We start from the raw sequence: 17580 nt of genomic DNA, 5'->3' as shown, positions 1-17580 counted from the left end.
ACAAGAAAATTATCAGGGAAGGATTTGCCAACACTAGAATCAAAATGACCCAGTCAGGTGATGAAAAGCATCCTCCCTGGCTGGGATAGTTTTGTGTTGGACCAGAATGAAAGGATATGAGCCACTTTAAAACAATCAACAAAAACCTCCAACTTCCCCTCCTGAATTAGGAAAGTGATTTCTACTCTGGCCAGCCGTGATGACTCTAGACATTGTGTGCGTTCCCGTGCTTGTGGGGTGGCTGGGGAGCCTTGGTTTGGAGCTGCTGCGCCCGTCCTTTGCACAAGGTAGTGGATGCACAAGAAGAGGGAAAGGCTGGTGGACACCGGGGAGGTGGCCCAGCTTGAATTTAAGCGCTGCCACGCAAGCTACGCTCTCAAGGCGCCTTTCATAACGACCAAAGAGGCAACAGCCGCTAGGCTCGGTTGACAGTTGACTATGAACAAGGCTCCGTTGTAGGCGCTTTACTTGCATTAATTCACGTACTCTTCATAACAACCCAAAATGAAGCAGCAGGAAAGAAATTCTACAAACCCAATCGGCTCTTCTTGCTCAAGTTAAAACTCAAAGGTCCCCTCTTTTGGTGCATTTCAGTAAGATTCAAATCCTCCCCACCCTGCCCGGGAGGCGCAGAAAGCCAAACTTCCTCCAAGAAAGTTCAGTCCAGGCTGGGAAAACCTGGCTCCTCGGGAGGCGCGCGAGCTGTCCCGGCCCAGGCAGGAGCCGGCAGCCTTCCCGGGCGCGCACTCGGAGACCTCGCCCGCCCGCCAGCGCGATTGTGCAAGCGCCGGGCTGCACCCGCGGCCGCCGCCGGCTCCTGCCCGCCGGGGGAGGGCGGGGAGGCGGAGAGGCGCGGAGGGCGCACACCCGCTGAACTCCCGGCTCGGCCTGCCTTCCTGGGGGTTATCTCCGGGGTGGAGTCCGCGGCGCACCGGTCACCCGAGGCCCAGGCGCCCTCGCTCACCTCGCTGACTCCATCCTCCTTCCACCCCCTCCCCCGTGTCCTGCGTCCCTCCGGGCCTGGCCAGCCGGGGGCCACTCCGCCCTACTCTGCGTGTTCATTGGCCACCCGGGGCCTGCCCTGACTCCATAAATGCATGGTCCCCGGGCATGGGGCATGGAGAGGGACAGGAGGAAACCGCGGTGCCAGCAGCATCTCTTCTACCCTCCTTGACACCTCACCCCGTGGCTCCAGACCCTAGAAGTCAGATCTTTGAACAACTGGCGGACCTACAGCCCTCTTCCAAGAGACACCAACCCTCCGGCCACAGTCCTCCAGCCCCTGCGGCCAGCGCAAGGCGGGCACCCGCTCCCTGAGGCTGCCGCACGCACGGTGCCGCGTGGAGCATCCTCGCCGAGGTCCTTTCTGCTCCTCGCCCTTCCTCGGCCCCCTCCATCACACCTGCGGGTCCTCTTTGCCTCTTTCCAAGAATCATCAAGCCCCCAAATCCCGCCAGTGCCTCTTATCAACCTCGCCCTGTCCTGTCCCTGCGCCACTCTTCACGCCGGGCCCCCAGCGCAGCCATGAGTTCCCCCGTCAGCAAGAGCCGCGCCCTTGCCGCCTTTCTGCAGCAGCTGCGCAATCCCGGGCAGCCCCCCAGACCCGTGACTTCTACGGCGTGCGCGCCCCCTCGGCCGCGGGAGGTGCCCCTCTGCCCGGTGATGGCACCTGGCGAGATGCAGAGCGCGGCGGCGCTGCCCGGCCCCACCAACTGGCCGCTGCTGGGCAGCCTGCTGGAGATCCTATGGAAAGGGGGACTCAAGAAACAACCCGACACACTGGTAAGTATCTCGTTGCGCCTCAATTCCCTCTCTCCTCCCTGTCCTGCCCTCCCAGTGGCGCTCCAGACCCTCTCCGAGGCGCGCGGCCCCGGGCGCACGGGGCGCTCCAGTGATCGGGCAACACCTTGGTTCCCTGTCCCGGAGGAGAACGGAGGCGGGAGGCGGGAGACGCGCTCCTGGGCCAGCCGGGGATGCGCGCTGACTCCGCGCTGTGCCCGGCCCGCTGCAGGCCGAGTACCACAAGAAGTACGGCAAGATTTTCCGCATGAAGCTGGGTTCCTTCGACTCGGTGCACCTGGGCTCGCCGTGCCTGCTGGAAGCGCTGTACCGCACCGAGAGCGCGTACCCCCAGCGGCTGGAGATCAAGCCGTGGAAGGCCTACCGCGACTACCGCCAAGAAGGCTACGGGCTGCTCATCCTGTGAGTCCGCTCGGTCGGAGGGACGGGGCAGGCGGCCGGCCGCAAGCGCCTGATGCGCCTGGAAATTGGGAGGGGGAGGGAATCCCTGCAGCTGGACCCTTCTTAGGGCGGATACCAAAGCCCCGACTGGGTGCAGGTGCAGTCTGAGCTCTTGCATAGACTGTGGTGGATCGTGGGGGGGAAAGCTGAGCCCCGACACCTGCGTTCTCCCTGGCAACTGGGCAGGACCACGCCCTTCCGTCAAAGAAACGCAGAAACAAGGGTATACAAAGTGTGGTGTTCAGACTCCTGGGCAGGATAAGATTCCGAGATCAGGGTGCCAGGAAAACGTCCTGTACAAACAAAATTATTTCCTAAAATTCCCTGAAACTCCTTATTTTCAACTCAAAAGCCAGGAATTAACTTCTTTTGCTTTTGACAGTGACCTTCCTGTCACTGCAAAGGTGGGATGAGGAGGATGTCAGGGTTGCATTTTATAAATGCTACAACGTGATGTGATTCCTCTGCTTTTTAATTGTTAGCATTTATCAAGTTAGCACTTTTTGTTAAAGCCCTCAAATTGTAATGCCTGATAGTTGTATTAATACTTTCCGGGATAGAATTGCTGGAATTAAAAAACATATGAATGCACGGCGATGCATTACAGCTATGGGCAAGTGCAGAAGGTTGCGTGATGGCTACAAGCTTTTTATAACTCCTGTGAATCTATGACTATGTGTTATTATTTGGAAGTAATGGTAAAATTCCAAACTTGAGTTGTTTTGTGAATGTGAGGCCCAAGCCAATGAGTTTAAAGAAGACAAGGTTTTTCTTTAAACAAATCTGAGTTGCTGGTGGAGGGGTGTTCATACGCCCACTCTTTTTGCTGGGGATCGAGGCCTCTGGCCTCCCAGCCCTCCCCTTACAAGGGCATCTCAAAATCCCCAAACCCAAATTATCTAAGCTTCAACTTTCTGGTGCAATCTTTGGCTAGGAGGAAAGGTGCTTTTTTGTTCTGTTGTCAAACTACTGTCAAAATATTGTCAGTATTTCATCTGAAATATGCTAATGTTAATATTCTCTGGATATTTCTTGGCATGATTCGCAGTGTTTATTTGCTTGCATAGTCCATGAAGTTGCAGCGGGAAGTATTTCCGCATCTTCCTTCTTTTTTGATTTGCTCTAAATATAATCCTGCTTCTCTCCCAGGGAAGGTGAAGACTGGCAGAGGGTCCGGAGTGCCTTTCAAAAGAAACTAATGAAACCAGTGGAAATTATGAAGCTGGACAACAAAATCAATGAGGTTTGCAGGCTAGGGCCAGCTTTTCTGGGGCTCTTAAGGATAGAGGGATATGAATGGAGCTTCAAGTCACAGCTATGAAGTGCAGAGGGAAAAGAATGCAATTTGGATGATTCAAGGGTCTTCTCTTTCTCTCCATTCCTCCCTACAACCTCCTCTCCCAAAACCCTTATTTCTCACTCTTTCAGCCTCTTTTAAAGTAATACCACAATGAGGAAACAGTGAGCAGCACAGACTTTGGTATCCTACAGTCTTAGATTTGGGCCCTAGCCACTCTTCCGACTAGCTATGAGACCTGGATATACCACTTAACTTGCTAAGCCTCAGTTTCCCAATCTACAAAATGGGAGTAACAGTTCCCACTCTTGTGAAAATTATAATAAGATAATGGTTGTGAAGTTCTTAGGTAGTAACATTGGAGCTGGATTCTGCAGGATGAGCAGGAGTTTACAAAGCAAAGAAGGTGGGGGAAGGCATTCAGGCAGAGAGAATAGCACGCTGAAAATATGGAGGCATGAAACCGACATGGTGTGTTCAGAGAATAGGGTAGTCAATGCAGCTGAAGTGAGGCCTTCTTTGAAATGACCCTGGCCAGGGGGCAGGTCTTAACAATGTTTTTGTACCATACTAAAGTATGTGGACATTATCCTTTAGCCAACGGGGGTCGAAGGGTGTTGCAGCATATAGTAATCTCTTTTTACTCCTGTTCACTTTGGATGTTTATTTTGAATTGGACTTGGACCCAGATGGGATCACACAGGTGAGGGATTGCAAACTCAGAAGCTTCCAGGGGCCAGGTAACTAACGTAAGAGAATAAGGCAGGGCCTCGTAAAGATTTTAGCAAACAAGGTAGTGTGTACCTTCCTAGAGGGGACAGCCGCCCCAGCTCCAGCAAATTACTGCCACGTGGGAATTCAGACAGTGTCACCCCATCTTTTAATTATTATTTACATTTTTTGATGAATAGTGGGAAATCCATGTGTTAATGTGAAACCTCTTGTTTTTTTTTTTAATGGTAACAAATTCCAAGTATTTTTAATACACTATGTGGGCAAATTAAACATGCCCATTGATTACATATGCAGGCTTTATGGTCACACAACACCTTGTGTCAACTTATCAGTTGTGTGTCCATGGGTGAGTGACTTAGCCTCTCTAAGCCTCAATTTTTCCATCTGTTATATGGGAAGTGGGAGAAATGACGGTGCCTCCTACCTCATGGCATTGCCATGAGGATCAGCTAATGCATTGTTCGGTGCTTGGTGCTCTATGAACCTCATTCGATGCGAGGCATTTGTCATCAAAAGCCCTGGTTTTTTGAAACTGGCACCCAACGGCCTTACGTGACTTCCCCAAGGTCACAGACTATTTAGGGAAGGAGCTGTGTCCACAATTTGCAGATGTCCTGGCTCCAAGTTCGACTTTGTAAACACCACCACCAACCATTCGCTCGTCCAGATATGGACGTGCACACCTCAGGGCAGTGGCAGCATCACAGTCCTGGAGAGGTTGTGCCAACAGGGACACTTGGCTCATTTCTCCTTCGTGGCTTATTGTCCCATTCTGATTAGAAGAAATGTTTTCCTTTTCTTAAATTGCCAGAATCATTTTTACATCAAAAGCTGAAACTTAAGCTTCAGGGTGGCTTCAGGAAATAACCCAGGACAAGGCTGTTAGTGGATAAGGGGGTTCCCCAGGAGGATATGTAGTTAGTGTTACTTCAGCATGAATAGCAGTATGGCCAGTGAATGCACAACGTAACAAAACCCGAAGTCAGCTTACTGAACTTTAAACTTTTGTTTTCCTTCAATGACTTTAAAATGTGTCTTTTGTGGTTGCTTTCTTTTAAGGTCCTGGCTGATTTTATGGTTAGAATAGATGAGCTCTGTGATGAAAGGGGCCACATTGAAGATTTGTACAGCGAACTAAACAAATGGTCATTTGAAAGTAAGTTGTCTTCACTGTCTTGCTCATTTGATTTTGCAGGTGATTTTGAGGCTGACACACGGCTCTGTTGATAACTGTCCCGTAAACATCCACTATTGCTGACTGTAGAATTAGAGAAAGGCCATAGCAGCCCTTTTAATGCTTCTCTTAGGCACTTACGTTATGCCTTGCACTAAGGCTGTGCCTGAAGTCATACAACAAACATTTATTGAATACCTGCCATGTGTCAGGCACTGTGCTAGGTGCTGGGGCCACGACAGTGAACAAAACAAGTAACATCCCGGTCCTTGTGGAGCTTAGATTCTAGACAGGGTGACAAGCAAACACGTAAAATGCGAGGTCTGTCTGGAATTTCATATCCAGTCATAAATGTCTCCATTTTTCATATTGCATGGCTGGATACTTTCCAGACAGACCTCGTATGCTCTACCAAGGAGTAAAGGAAAAAGGTGAAAGAGGTGCCTCGCTGAGGCAAGTTGTCTTTGCTAAGGACACATCAGAGGTAAGACCTAAAGGAAGGGAAGGAGCAAGTCAGGAGGGGACACGTGGAGATTGTTCCAGGCAGCGGAGACAGGAAGTGCGAATGCCCTGGGGTGGAAGCATGAAAGTGGCTGCATTTTCGGAAGTGCTAGGATGCTGCTGTGAGTGGACCTTGAGGAACAAGTTGGGGGGGGGGGTCTCTATGTAAGAAGACAAGGTCAGAAAGGAGACAGGCACCAGATCAGGCAGAGAGCCTCACAGAGCCCAGCAAGAACTTGCACTTTTAGTCTGATTCAGACGGGGAGCCGTGGAGGGTTCTGAGCAGGGGAGGGCACGATCACTTTCTTCAGGGATCATTGTGGGAATAAACAGCAGAGAGAGCCCTGCCTTCATGAGCTGGCTACCTGGGGGGGATACAGGCAATTGCAGCCGGGTAAGTGAGTACTGAACAAGTTCAGGGCTGTGGGAGAATTGGAGAGGGCCGCCTAAGCCGGGCTTGGTCAGGGGCTTCACGGAGGTGGTGCCTCTCAGCTAAGACCTGATGGATGGGTAGGAGTTTAACAGGTGAAAAGTGAGGAAGGAAGGATGTTCCAGCAAAAGAAGTCCAGAATGACTTAAGCATATCCTGTAAGGCAGGGGCATTGGGAGGACAGAGGATGGGAGGGGGGCAGCGGCCAGCTCATGGAAGGCTTTATAAACCAGGGCGGGCGTTTGGATTTGAGCCTGGGAGTAACCGGGAGCTATAGCAGAATGTTTTAACAGGAGCGTGGCATGGTCAGATTGGCAGGAAGATAGATCACTCCGCCTGCTCATGGCAGGTGCTGGAGAAGGCACCCCCGATGGAGGCTTTTACAGTGACCTCTCTCTCCCGTCAGATCAACCTCATTTAAAGTTGTGGACCAGGCATCTTAGCACATTAGAAATCTCCATGCAAATGAGAAATCCACAGAAGGTATTAAGGGGAAAGAGGAATGAAAGGAGGGAACAATTATAGAGGTGTATGTTTTAGAAATTTTCCACTGGGAGTACCGAAATTAAGGAGTATCACATGCATTTAGTTGCAAGTCAAAGAAAATCTGACACTGTGGGTTTAAACCCTATCATCTAGCATTACAGGAAGTCTCAAGAAGGCAGTTCGTGGTTGGCTGTCAGTGAAGTCACTGAGGACAAGAGTCCTTTTTGGCTTTTTGCTCATCTATCCTTAGCTGGTTGGCTTGTTGCAAAATGACTGCTGCAGCTCCTGACCTCGCCTCTGCATTCCAGGCAAAAACAAGAAAGAAAAAGAAAAGGACTAAGCCAGCTGCACTGACTGGTTCCCTTTATCAAGAGAGCAAAAAAGAGTTTTTCCTTTAGGTCCCATTGACTATACTTGGCTTATGTGGTTACTGCAGCTGCTACAAGGAAGGCTGGGAAATCAGGGAACAGGACTGTGATCAGTCTTCAATCAATCCTGATTTATTGCCTGAGGACTGATACCACTGACAGCCTAAATAAAATCAGGATTTTCTTAGGGACAGAATGGGGGCAAATGAGTATTTGGCGGGCTATTAACAATGTCTGCTACGCGTGATATCAATGATAAGCTCTGGCAAAAGTAAGACATTACAAGAGAGATTCATTCATGTATCAAGAATGGCTACATTTGCATAGTGGCAAAATCTTGTGGAATCAATCTGCAATACGTGCCAAAAAATGCCCCACAAATGGGAAGACAGCACTCGTGGGTTGCACCTACCAGGGTTTCATGTTTTAAAACATTGGAACATACATATATCTGAATCTGTTCTGCTGCTACCATGATATGGCAACCCACTATTAATAAAAAAAAAATGCTTATGCTGTTGAATATGTGGGCCACTTAGCTATTAAAGACCTAGGTATTTATAAATGAGGAAGTATTATCTTAATTTTAATATACATTTTGTTAGACAATGATCATCTGGTAAATAGTCATGTCCTAAATTGTATAGGTTCCCGTACTATTTCACGGTATTCTCCGTAAATGCCTACTACCTGTATTATTTAACTACCTAACGTTTTCATTGATTGTTTTAAGTTTATCTTGAAAAAAAATGTATAACGCTTCTATAAATTCAGAGTCAGAATCACTGCCATAAATGGATTACCGAAAAAATAAATAATTTTTTTAAAAAGTTCATGTACCACCCAGAGCTCTGTCTCAGATACTCCCAACGGTACATATGTTGCGCATTGTGGAACTCAAAGATGGGAAAACTTGAAAGGCTGGACAGGAATGAGTGGAGTTTGGAACACATGAGTGTAGTCAGAAAGCTATGGAATTGCACTGACTAAGCTTGTTGACTCTCCCGCTCAGCTTTGTGATTTTAGGCCATTTACCCTCTGAGGCTCAGTATCCTAGTTTATAAATCGAAAGCTAATTATCCACCTATCAAAAGGCGGTTGTAGTGATCGTGGATCATAAAAGAAAACAGTCTTAGAAGATAATTTTTAGGACATGGGGAAAATATTTAAATGGGCACATAGCAGTTGTATTATGGAATGGTTGCTAATGTTCTTAGAGATGTTAATGACATTGTGGTTATATGGGAGGATGTCTTTGTTCTTAGGAGATTTCTGCTAAAGTATTTAATGATGAAGTGTCATGAGGGTTGAAAATTATTTTCAAATGGTTCGGCACACACAGACACACATACACTTAGATGTATACATACACAGGAAGAGAAAGTCATTGTTGCAAAATGTTGATGATTGCGGCATCTGAATTCAGAGGATACAGGTTATTTATTATACTGTTTTTTCAGCTTTTCTGTAGGTAAAATATTTCAAAATAAAGAGCTGAGAATTTAAAGAGGTTGTGTCTAAATAAAATGATGAAATGGGGGGAGAAGTATCTATAAAGTCCTAGCTCTGTGCCTGGCATGTAGTGGGTGCTCAGTGCATACTCCTTCCCTTCCCATCTCTTCCTCTTGTGAATGACTTCCTGTTCATCCTGGAAGGCAACAGAATCCAATAAGAGACTCTAGGACTCCAGCCACACAGCGGGGTTAAGGGCATAGCACACCCTGACCCAGAAACACGTTTGCTACAGCCACTGGATGTTCCGTGTGACTGACATGATTAAGAACAGTGCATTTCTGACCAGGACGTTCTAAGAGGATGGGTCATTGGACCTGGAGATGATTTCTAGGAAAAGAGGAGAGTGATCGTGCCCCTTTGTCTCAGACTCTTTGCCTTTCCTCCATTCTTGGACTTCTGTTTTTTTCTTAGAAAACCCCACGCTTTTAGGAGACACAGAATCGAGTCTTCCATAGCTAGCTAATCACAGACTCCACATTGCTATATTGTGTGTAACAGTGATAATTATTTTAAATAACAGGTATCTGCCTTGTGTTATATGAGAAGAGATTTGGGCTCCTTCAGAAGAATGTAGATGATGAAGCCCTGAACTTCATCATGGCCGTCAAAACAGTAAGCACCCCTCTCCTGACATTTTACAGACGAATCTGTAAAACTTCACAGCGTGTCCCAGAGAGTGGCATGCACACACACTTTATTTCTAAAGTTAGGTGTTCACTTTAATGTGTATTACATAGTTTAGTGCATTTATGTGCATATATGCACCTATCATAAAGAAGCATGTAAAATCCATTATTTCTTTGTTTAGGCAAGGTTAAAATATTTAATGGGTATTTCAGTTAAAGTTGTCAGTTGATTAGAAATACTTCTTAAAAAGAGCCTGAAAGTTTTCAGATTTTAAATTTTTGAGTAGTTCAGGTGGTATGTGGATATGGTAGACACTATGAAATTGGTTTGGAAATGACTGAGGTTTGCAAATTATTCAAAATTTAAGTAAATAAGAAAGTTTGTTTTTTCTTTTTTTTTATGATTAGTTCGTAAGATCAGATTTTTTATTAAACACATCCAGTGGAAAATTATCCCAAAGATTGCCTTCACTATTTCACCGGAAGTGGGGTGTGGGCCTTGCTTCTGAGACTACTACGGAGAGGGCTGGGGGTGTGCGTGGGATTCTGGCCTTTCAAGAAGCACAGGGTGCCCCGGTTCAGAATGCTCTTCTTCAGAATGAAAGTTGGTTTTGAGAGAAGGAGAATTTAGAATGTAAAGGCGTTTGTGTTTGTTTCAGATGACGAGCACATTTGGGAAGATGATGGTCACTCCAGTCGAGCTGCACAAGAGCCTCAACACCAAGGTCTGGCAGGCCCACACGCTGGCCTGGGACACTATTTTCAAATCAGGTAAAAGGGCTGCCCTTCATACCCGGCCAACACCTTCCCTGCAGCCCTGTCCTGGAGCTGCAGAGGGAAGGTCTGGAATGATCTTGGCCTAACCACCTCAGTCCTTCCATGGAGTTGCTCCTGATTCCTTCAGGCTTTGCAAACACATGCATTTTGGGATCATCCTGGTGTAGACAAATTCTAATAATAAAAGGTAGGAGGCAGCTTTTTGTAGTCTTCTTTGGGAATTAGGAGTGATTAAAAGCAAGAGCTTTGAAGTCAGAGACCCCTGGGTTCCAGGTGAGCTCTGTTACTGGTTATGGTAGTTTGGCCAAATGTGCTGTCACCCTTCCATCCTCAGTTGCCTTGTCTCTAAAATGGGATAATAATAATAATAATAGTACTTAACTCAATGCAACTGTACCTGGGTCTTGTATAGATAACATAGAAACCTGGCATATCACAATATCTCGATGGAACAGAGCTATTTCTGCTACAGGATGCAGGGAATACTTGGTGCTAGGTATTGTTTGCACATATACTCATTTAATTCTCACAACAAACCTATAAGGGTGGTCTTTCTATTAGTCTCAAGTAATGCACCTGAGACATGTGGAGGTTAAGTAGCTCTCGCAAGATTGCATGCTAGGTGATGGCAAAGCCAGGCTTTGAAGTCAGGCAGAAGGGCTCCAGGATTCAGACTTTAACTGCCGTTACTGTGTGTGATCATCATTATCATTACCATTATCAACATTATAATTAGTCTGGTGGTTGCTTGAGCAATAGATTGAAGGGAGGGAGACACATGCCTAGAATTTAGTTTATAAATGTTAAGTTTTTACCATTATTATCAATGTACATGGGCACTGTACTTGTGCATGTGTGTGATGTGTGTGTGTGTGTGTGCATGTGCGTTTGGTAATATCTGGGTCCAAGTTCTGATTCTGAAAGCGAACCCAAATCCCACTGCCTTTCATGTTGGTCTCTTCCAAGCACTGAGCTCTTGCTGCTCAAATGTGCCCTGAAGCTCGATAGAAATGCAGAGTCCAGGACCACTCAGACCCCTGATTCGCAATGTGCATTTTAAGAAGATGCTCAGGTGATTTCTATGCACGTTAAAGTTGCGAAGCCTTGCTCTGTGGGCATTGATAAATCCTGGCCGACCTAACAAAAAGGCAATATTAGTTTATGTTACAAATTCTTAGTGTCCCTGAAAAGGCCCTTTGGAGCTATCAAAAAGGATTTTGGTCTTAGGTTTCTTTCCTTTTGCCCTTTTCCTCATTCTAATTTTCAACTGACTTCCTTTCTTTTCTCTCTTCTCCGACAGTCAAATCTTACGTCAACAGCCGGCTAGAGAAGTATTCTCAAGAGCCGAGTGCAGATTTCCTCTGTGATATTTACCACCGCAACCAGCTTTCAAAGAAAGAATTGTACGCTGCCGTCACGGAGCTCCAGCTGGCCGCCGTGGAAACGGTAAGGGTGGGCCGGGTGTCACTTTGCTAAGTGAACAGTCCGTACAATTCTTTCATGACAAATTTTAAATAGTGATGTAACTCATTCATTCCCCCGGGATTAACTAAGCACCAGTTTAGCAAAAATGAAAAGTCTTATACTAGATGCCGCTGAGGGCTCAGGGCCTTTGTGCTTAAGCACAGGGCAGGAGGAGACTTCACCTGCCCCAGTGATGAAAATCCAAAGTAGGGGCTGATCGGTGCCGTGGAAAACATGCAGACTGCTATGGGAATTCGCAAGCAGTAAAGTTCCCAGCCTTAACAGGACAGATAATCTAGATTTTTAAAAATCGGAGATATTTTGATTCATTGCTCATGCTACCCCAAAGTCCCTAATCGTGGCTGAAAAAAAAAATTGGAATACTCTTTTTGAAGCCAATAATTTTTTTTCTGCTTAAAACTGTAAACATAGTGAGGTTGAGAAAACTTGACTTTAAGTGAAACAGCTAATTTCAAATACCAAAATTGTGCCTCTGATGTGGTTGATACCCCAATTAGATACCCAGCACAGCCAGACTGCACACGCAAACGCCGACGTGTGCGTTCAGGTGAGCTTAACGGTCTCTAATCTTTTTCTGAGCCGCGATTGGAACGATGCCTGCTCACACTCCTCACAGGCCAGCAGTTCCTGCACCTTAAAGCCTCTAAGCAGAGTGTGGACAAGTTCATTTTTTTCCCCATGTTTCCCTCCTTCCATAGTATTTCTTGTCCAGAGAAAAAAATGGGATTTTCTACATCAGGGAATAACAACCTTCTCATTTCTCCACGTGCTCCAGAAGGCTGTTAAAAGTGGGAATTCATTCTAGTCACTTTCCTATTGAATCACTGACCCCAAGAGGCTCCTTAGAGTGACAAAAGTAAAGCTTCACCCATTATTCTTTTCTTTCCAAATGGAATATGAGCTCTGTGAGGGCAATGGCTTAGTTTTGTCCACCGCTGTATTCCCAGGATGTAGAACAGTACTTGGCAAAGAGGTGGTCAGTAAATACTTATTGTATAAATGAAAGAAAACAGGAACCATTGAGTACTTACTATGTGCCCAGGACTGTTCCAGGTTCTTGAGAGACCACTATGAAGCAGAGACAAAAGCCCTAATCCTCATGAAACTTACATGCTAGTGGGGAAGACAGTAGACACGTAAACAAACAAATGTGGTTATTTCAGATAGCGGTATGGGCCATGGAGGAATCCATCAGGATGATGGAATAGAGATCTCCAGGTATTGGAAACAGCACATGCAAAGGTCCTGGGGCAGAAAGAGGATGGAGCTAGAGAACTAGCAAATGTGGTCAGAGTTAAGACTGGAGAAATCGATGGGCCACATTAGCCAGGGCCTTGTGAGCCTTGGTAAGGCATTAGGATTTGTTTACACCTGTGATGAGAAGCTCTTGCAGCATTTTAAGCAAGGGAGTCACCTGATCAATTCATATTTTGAAAAGTGGACTGTGGTTGGTGAGTGAAGACCAGACTTAGCAGAGAAAGAGTGAATGCAGAAGACCAGTTAACGAGATCAGTCTCTTCACCGGAGGTCAAGCCAGGATAGTCTGAGCCCCTGAGGTTTCCCAAGCCACTTCCCCTCAAATCAGCCCCTGAAGTTTCCCTCACAGGCCCAGACTGTCTTACACGGCTTTGGTGAAAGCTACAGTTATCTGCCTTTTGGAAACCCTATTCGGTACTTGCGGTGAGGAACTCACTGATATGGTTAAATCGGTTTCTTTTTTAGTCCTGGCTATTCTGAAAGTCACATTTGGAAAATCAGAGAAATTTGAAAGTATATCTAATTTGGTGGCTACACCCTCTTCCTGTTTTGTAAATTAGACTCGTATAATAATGCTGTCCACAGTTTATTTGCAGCTGAGGCTGCCAGTCCTCTGACATGAGGAAACCTGCCTTGGAGGCATCTTCTTCCAAAAATAATAAATAACCATTGGCTCTGCATGGTCTCGCACTTTGCTCATTTGTGTGACTGGCACATAGCACTTAGCAACAGCGTCTTCATGTCTGCAGAAGGGGGACACAATGACCAATTTTAGGGGATATTTAGCTTAAATTAGCTAAGAAAGGCCTAAAAAAAATACATATGACTACTAGTGGTGAATATTATGTAGCTAAAAGCTACACTGGCTGGTTCCACCAATATTTTTTCTCTTCTTTTGCCTTTGGAAAGGAAATCAGCGATGCCACTTGAAAGGCCATGGGCCTTTGTCAGAAAGTGCGGTCGGTTCCTTGAAACACTCAACTCGATGCTAGAATTTCTTATTTTGGTGTTGGCCCCCTCCTATGAGGGCTCTTTGCATGTAGCTGAAACCCTGAATGCAGATAATGCCTTTGCATTTTTGTGGTAACTTTTCAGGGTGTGGCCAAAAGAATTTTCAAATTCCAGAAATGCAGTTTCTTACGCATTTATTTGCACCATAAAAATTTTTTAAATCCTCTCATTAGCAATACTCCAACGATCTCTGTTCCTCTCTCTTGACTATTTACATCATTTTTTTACATCAAACAATTTTTAATTAAACTGTTTCATTTTGAGATAATTGTAGATTCACGTCAGTTCTAAGAAAAAATTGGGAGGGATCCCTTTTATCCTTCACCAATTTCCCCCACTGGTAACATCCTGCATTACAAGAAAACATCATCACAACCTGGGAATTGGCCTTGCTGTCGCCCACGCATCTTATTCTCATTTCGCCAGTGTTACATGCGCTCATGGTGTTCCAACAATTATTGTGTCAAACTTTGCATTTTAAATGTCCTAATGTAGCTGATTACTTAAAAGAGTCTATTTTGGTTCTCGGTAAATAAGCTATCCTTAATTGGTACATTTTGTAAAATAAATCTGACCTTTTACATATTGGACTTGTTTAAGGCACAGAAAATAGGGACATGTGAGAAAGCACCACTATTATATTTGCAGAGCAAGGTGGTTGGCATCACTTTTTGTTCAGCTGATAGTGGTTCGAGGCAGTTTATTTGCAAAAACTCAAATTTGTGTCCATTTGGCTTTCAGACAGCAAACAGCTTAATGTGGATTCTCTACAATTTATCCCGTAATCCCCAAGTGCAACAAAAGCTTCTTAAGGAAATTCGAAGTGTTTTGCCTGAGAATCGGATGCCACGGGCAGAGGATTTGAAGAATATGCCATATTTAAAAGCCTGTCTGAAAGAATCCATGAGGTAAAAACACACGTCTGACCCAATATGAATGTCAGAATACTATTCCCTTAAATAGATAGCAAAGGCTCCCCCACTCATAGACAGCTCCCCAGTTAATTATAAACATTTATCAAACTGCAAAGAAAGAACATTGGGGCTGTATTCTTTTTCTATTACTCATTTCCTAAATCATTTGGGCAAATCCTATTAAATCTTAGAAAATCAATGTCCTCCCCTTTAAATCAATAATATTAGTATTCTAATGAATGCTACAAGCGCTAATTAAGAACAGGGCATGATTGAAGACTATGAGATGAAAGTTCTGCAAAAGAACCATAGGACACAGAAACATCTTTGTTGTTGAGCCTCTGGTATAAAACGTTCTTAGAAAATTCTTTTTACACTCTTTCTGGCAAACAAAACATTTTAGGATTAGAAGAAAACAGTGTTAACTTCACAAAGGGAAGACAGGAGAAACGTAGTACAAACATCAGGCTTCAAGGTGAAGCGTGAGAAACCTACACACTGAAGTCTGGAATGAAACAGGGAAAATCGCTGTTAACAGCTGCTCATTGGCCTTGTCCTGGGGGTTTAACTAACACACTAAGACAAGAAAAAGTAACAAGAGACATAAATCTCAGGAAGAAAGAGACAGAACTCCTTTAGGAAGAGTTGTGATCATGTTCCCTTTTTGAGTATGAACCTCTGCCCACTTACTTATCTAACCCAGTCTGCGTTCCCGTAGACACTTCCGACAGAACTTGGTCTGTGCCCACCTTACATCTTTGGTTTTGTTTACTCAGGCTTACCCCGAGTGTGCCATTTACAACTCGGACTCTTGACAAGGCAACAGTTCTGGGTGAATATGCTTTACCCAAAGGAGTAAGTAGAATTTGTATATTTTATACCTTACAAAACTTTGAAAGATCATCTTTCCAAATATTCATCCAATCTCTGTAAACTGTTTTCCAGGAGAACATTGATTTTGGAAATATATAAGTAGTAGCACATAGTTGACATGATGCATAGTATAGGATTAGAAATCATGGCTATGGAGGCAGAGACCTGGATTTGATTTCACCTTTATCTGTGTACTCTTAAGTGAGTTATATAACTTCTGTGAGCCTCAGCTTCCTCATCTGTAAAATGGGGTTAATAATAGACTCTGCCATATGGGTTGTTGTGAGAATGTGATGCAAGATTTTAAAGTTCTTTACCTATTTGTTACTTGGCACATTTTAACCACTCAATGCATGTTATGGGGGTTTATTTTTATATTTGTAAGGCAATGACTTTTATAAATTTTGCAATTCACATGTTCTCTTCGGGTTATTTTAAATGCTCTGTATTTCTGTGTGTTTTTAGACAGTGCTAACGCTAAACACCCAGGTGTTGGGGTCCAGTGAAGACAATTTTGAGGATTCAAGTCAGTTTAGACCCGAACGTTGGCTTCAAGAGAAGAAAAAGATTAATCCTTTCGCGCATCTTCCATTTGGCATCGGGAAAAGAATGTGCATTGGTCGCCGGTTAGCTGAGCTCCAGCTCCATTTGGCTCTTTGTTGGGTAAAAGCCTTACTGGATTCTGCAATCGTGTTCTGTGTTATTTTACAAGGGAGGAGAAGAGAGGGTAATTCTGCCTTTTTGTGCGTGCGTGTTCCAGATCGTCCGCAAATACGACATCATGGCCACAGACAATGAGCCTGTCGAGATGCTGCACTTGGGCATCATGGTGCCCAACCGGGAGCTCCCCATCGCATTCCGCCAACGATAAGACGCCTCAGGTGAGCATCAGGGGCGTTCCTTATCCTGCGCAAGGTGCCATGAATAACCAGGTAGTGAGTGAGCGGAACTCAGAAGTCAGCAACTAGGGTTTAAGTCACCACTCACCTCTCACTCCCTGGGTGACCTTGAGCAGTTACCTAACCTCTCTGCCTCCTTTTTGTTTTGTTTTGTTTTTTCATTTGTAAAATGAGGACCAAAAGAGTATCCATCACAGAAAATTGAAATGAGTAACAAATACTTAGTCCAGAGCCTTGCTTTCATTAAGTGTTCAGTAAGCACTAGCTTCTGTTAATGGTTTTTGATCGTGAATAACAGGGGTTGACAAACTTTTTCTTTAAAGAGCCAGTTGGCAAATATTTTAGGTTTTGTGGGCCAAAGGGTCTCTGTCACATGCACTTAATCCTGCCTTGTAGCATCAAAGCAGCCACAGACAGTTTGTAAATGAATGGGCGGGCTATCGTGTAAGCTTTCTATTGCTGCCGTAACAAATCACTAAAACTTAGCGGGTTAAACACCACGAATCTGTCATCTTAACAGTTCCCTAGGTCGGGTGTCTGACACGGGTCTTCCCAGGCTGAAATTAAAATGTTGGCAGGGCTAACATCCCTTTCTGGAGGCTCTTGGGGAGAATCTATTCCCTAATTTGCTAACCTAGGTTGTTGGCAGAATTTATTTAATAGTTCTTTACGGTTGTAGGACTGAGGTCCTTATTTTATTGCTGCTGTCAGCTGAAGGTCATTCCCAGCTTTCAGAGCGTGCCCCCGGTCCTTGGTTTGTGACAACGTCTCAAAGCAGCAACAACGGCTGAGTCTCTCCCGTGCTTTGAATCTCTCCTCTTTCTTCTGTTGCATCTCTCTGACAAGATGTTATGCAGGATCATCTCCCCATCTCGAGGTCCTTAACATTAATCACCTCTGCAAAGCCCCTTTTTCCATGTAAGGGAACGTAGTCACGGGTTCCGGAGTTGGAGCATTGACATTTATGAAGGGCCATCATTCTGCCTATGAA

The 17580-nt window shown here is 45.2% G+C and overlaps 1 protein-coding gene across 2 annotated transcripts; it reads left to right on the top strand.

The window, feature by feature from the left end:
• The first annotated feature begins 1465 nt into the window (after window positions 1-1465).
• On the top strand, window positions 1466-16571 carry LOC105811599 (1,25-dihydroxyvitamin D(3) 24-hydroxylase, mitochondrial). 2 transcript variants are annotated; one of them, XM_012645849.1, is made up of 11 exons: window positions 1525-1782; window positions 2012-2202; window positions 3391-3484; window positions 5333-5429; window positions 9268-9359; window positions 10033-10144; window positions 11451-11596; window positions 14645-14811; window positions 15594-15672; window positions 16156-16353; window positions 16451-16561. In XM_012645849.1, exons 1-11 carry the CDS (start codon window positions 1525-1527, stop codon window positions 16559-16561), a joined length of 1545 nt encoding a protein of 514 aa, XP_012501303.1. The 2 variants fall into 2 exon arrangements, with proteins under 2 accessions (XP_012501304.1, XP_012501303.1); XM_012645850.1 differs by lacking the exon at window positions 16156-16353 and having other exon boundaries at window positions 1466-1782; window positions 16451-16571.
• Window positions 16572-17580: the final 1009 nt, after the last annotated feature.

Source organism: Propithecus coquereli, unplaced genomic scaffold, assembly GCF_000956105.1.
Source record: "Propithecus coquereli isolate 6110/MARCELLA unplaced genomic scaffold, Pcoq_1.0 Scaffold237, whole genome shotgun sequence".
NCBI classification, from domain to species: Eukaryota; Metazoa; Chordata; class Mammalia; order Primates; family Indriidae; genus Propithecus; species Propithecus coquereli.
Note: the sequence above shows the minus strand (reverse complement) of the source record. Positions and strands in the feature narration are given on the sequence as shown.

Coding starts and splice junctions, on each gene's coding strand:
- LOC105811599 (XM_012645849.1), top strand. CDS start 1,525: ATGAGTTCCCCCGTCAGCAAGAGCCGCGCCCTTGCCGCCTTTCTGCAG. Junction 5,430..9,267: donor AAACAAATGGTCATTTGAAA/GTAAGTTGTCTT, acceptor TTTAAATAACAG/GTATCTGCCTTGTGTTATAT. Junction 15,673..16,155: donor AATATGCTTTACCCAAAGGA/GTAAGTAGAATT, acceptor GTGTGTTTTTAG/ACAGTGCTAACGCTAAACAC.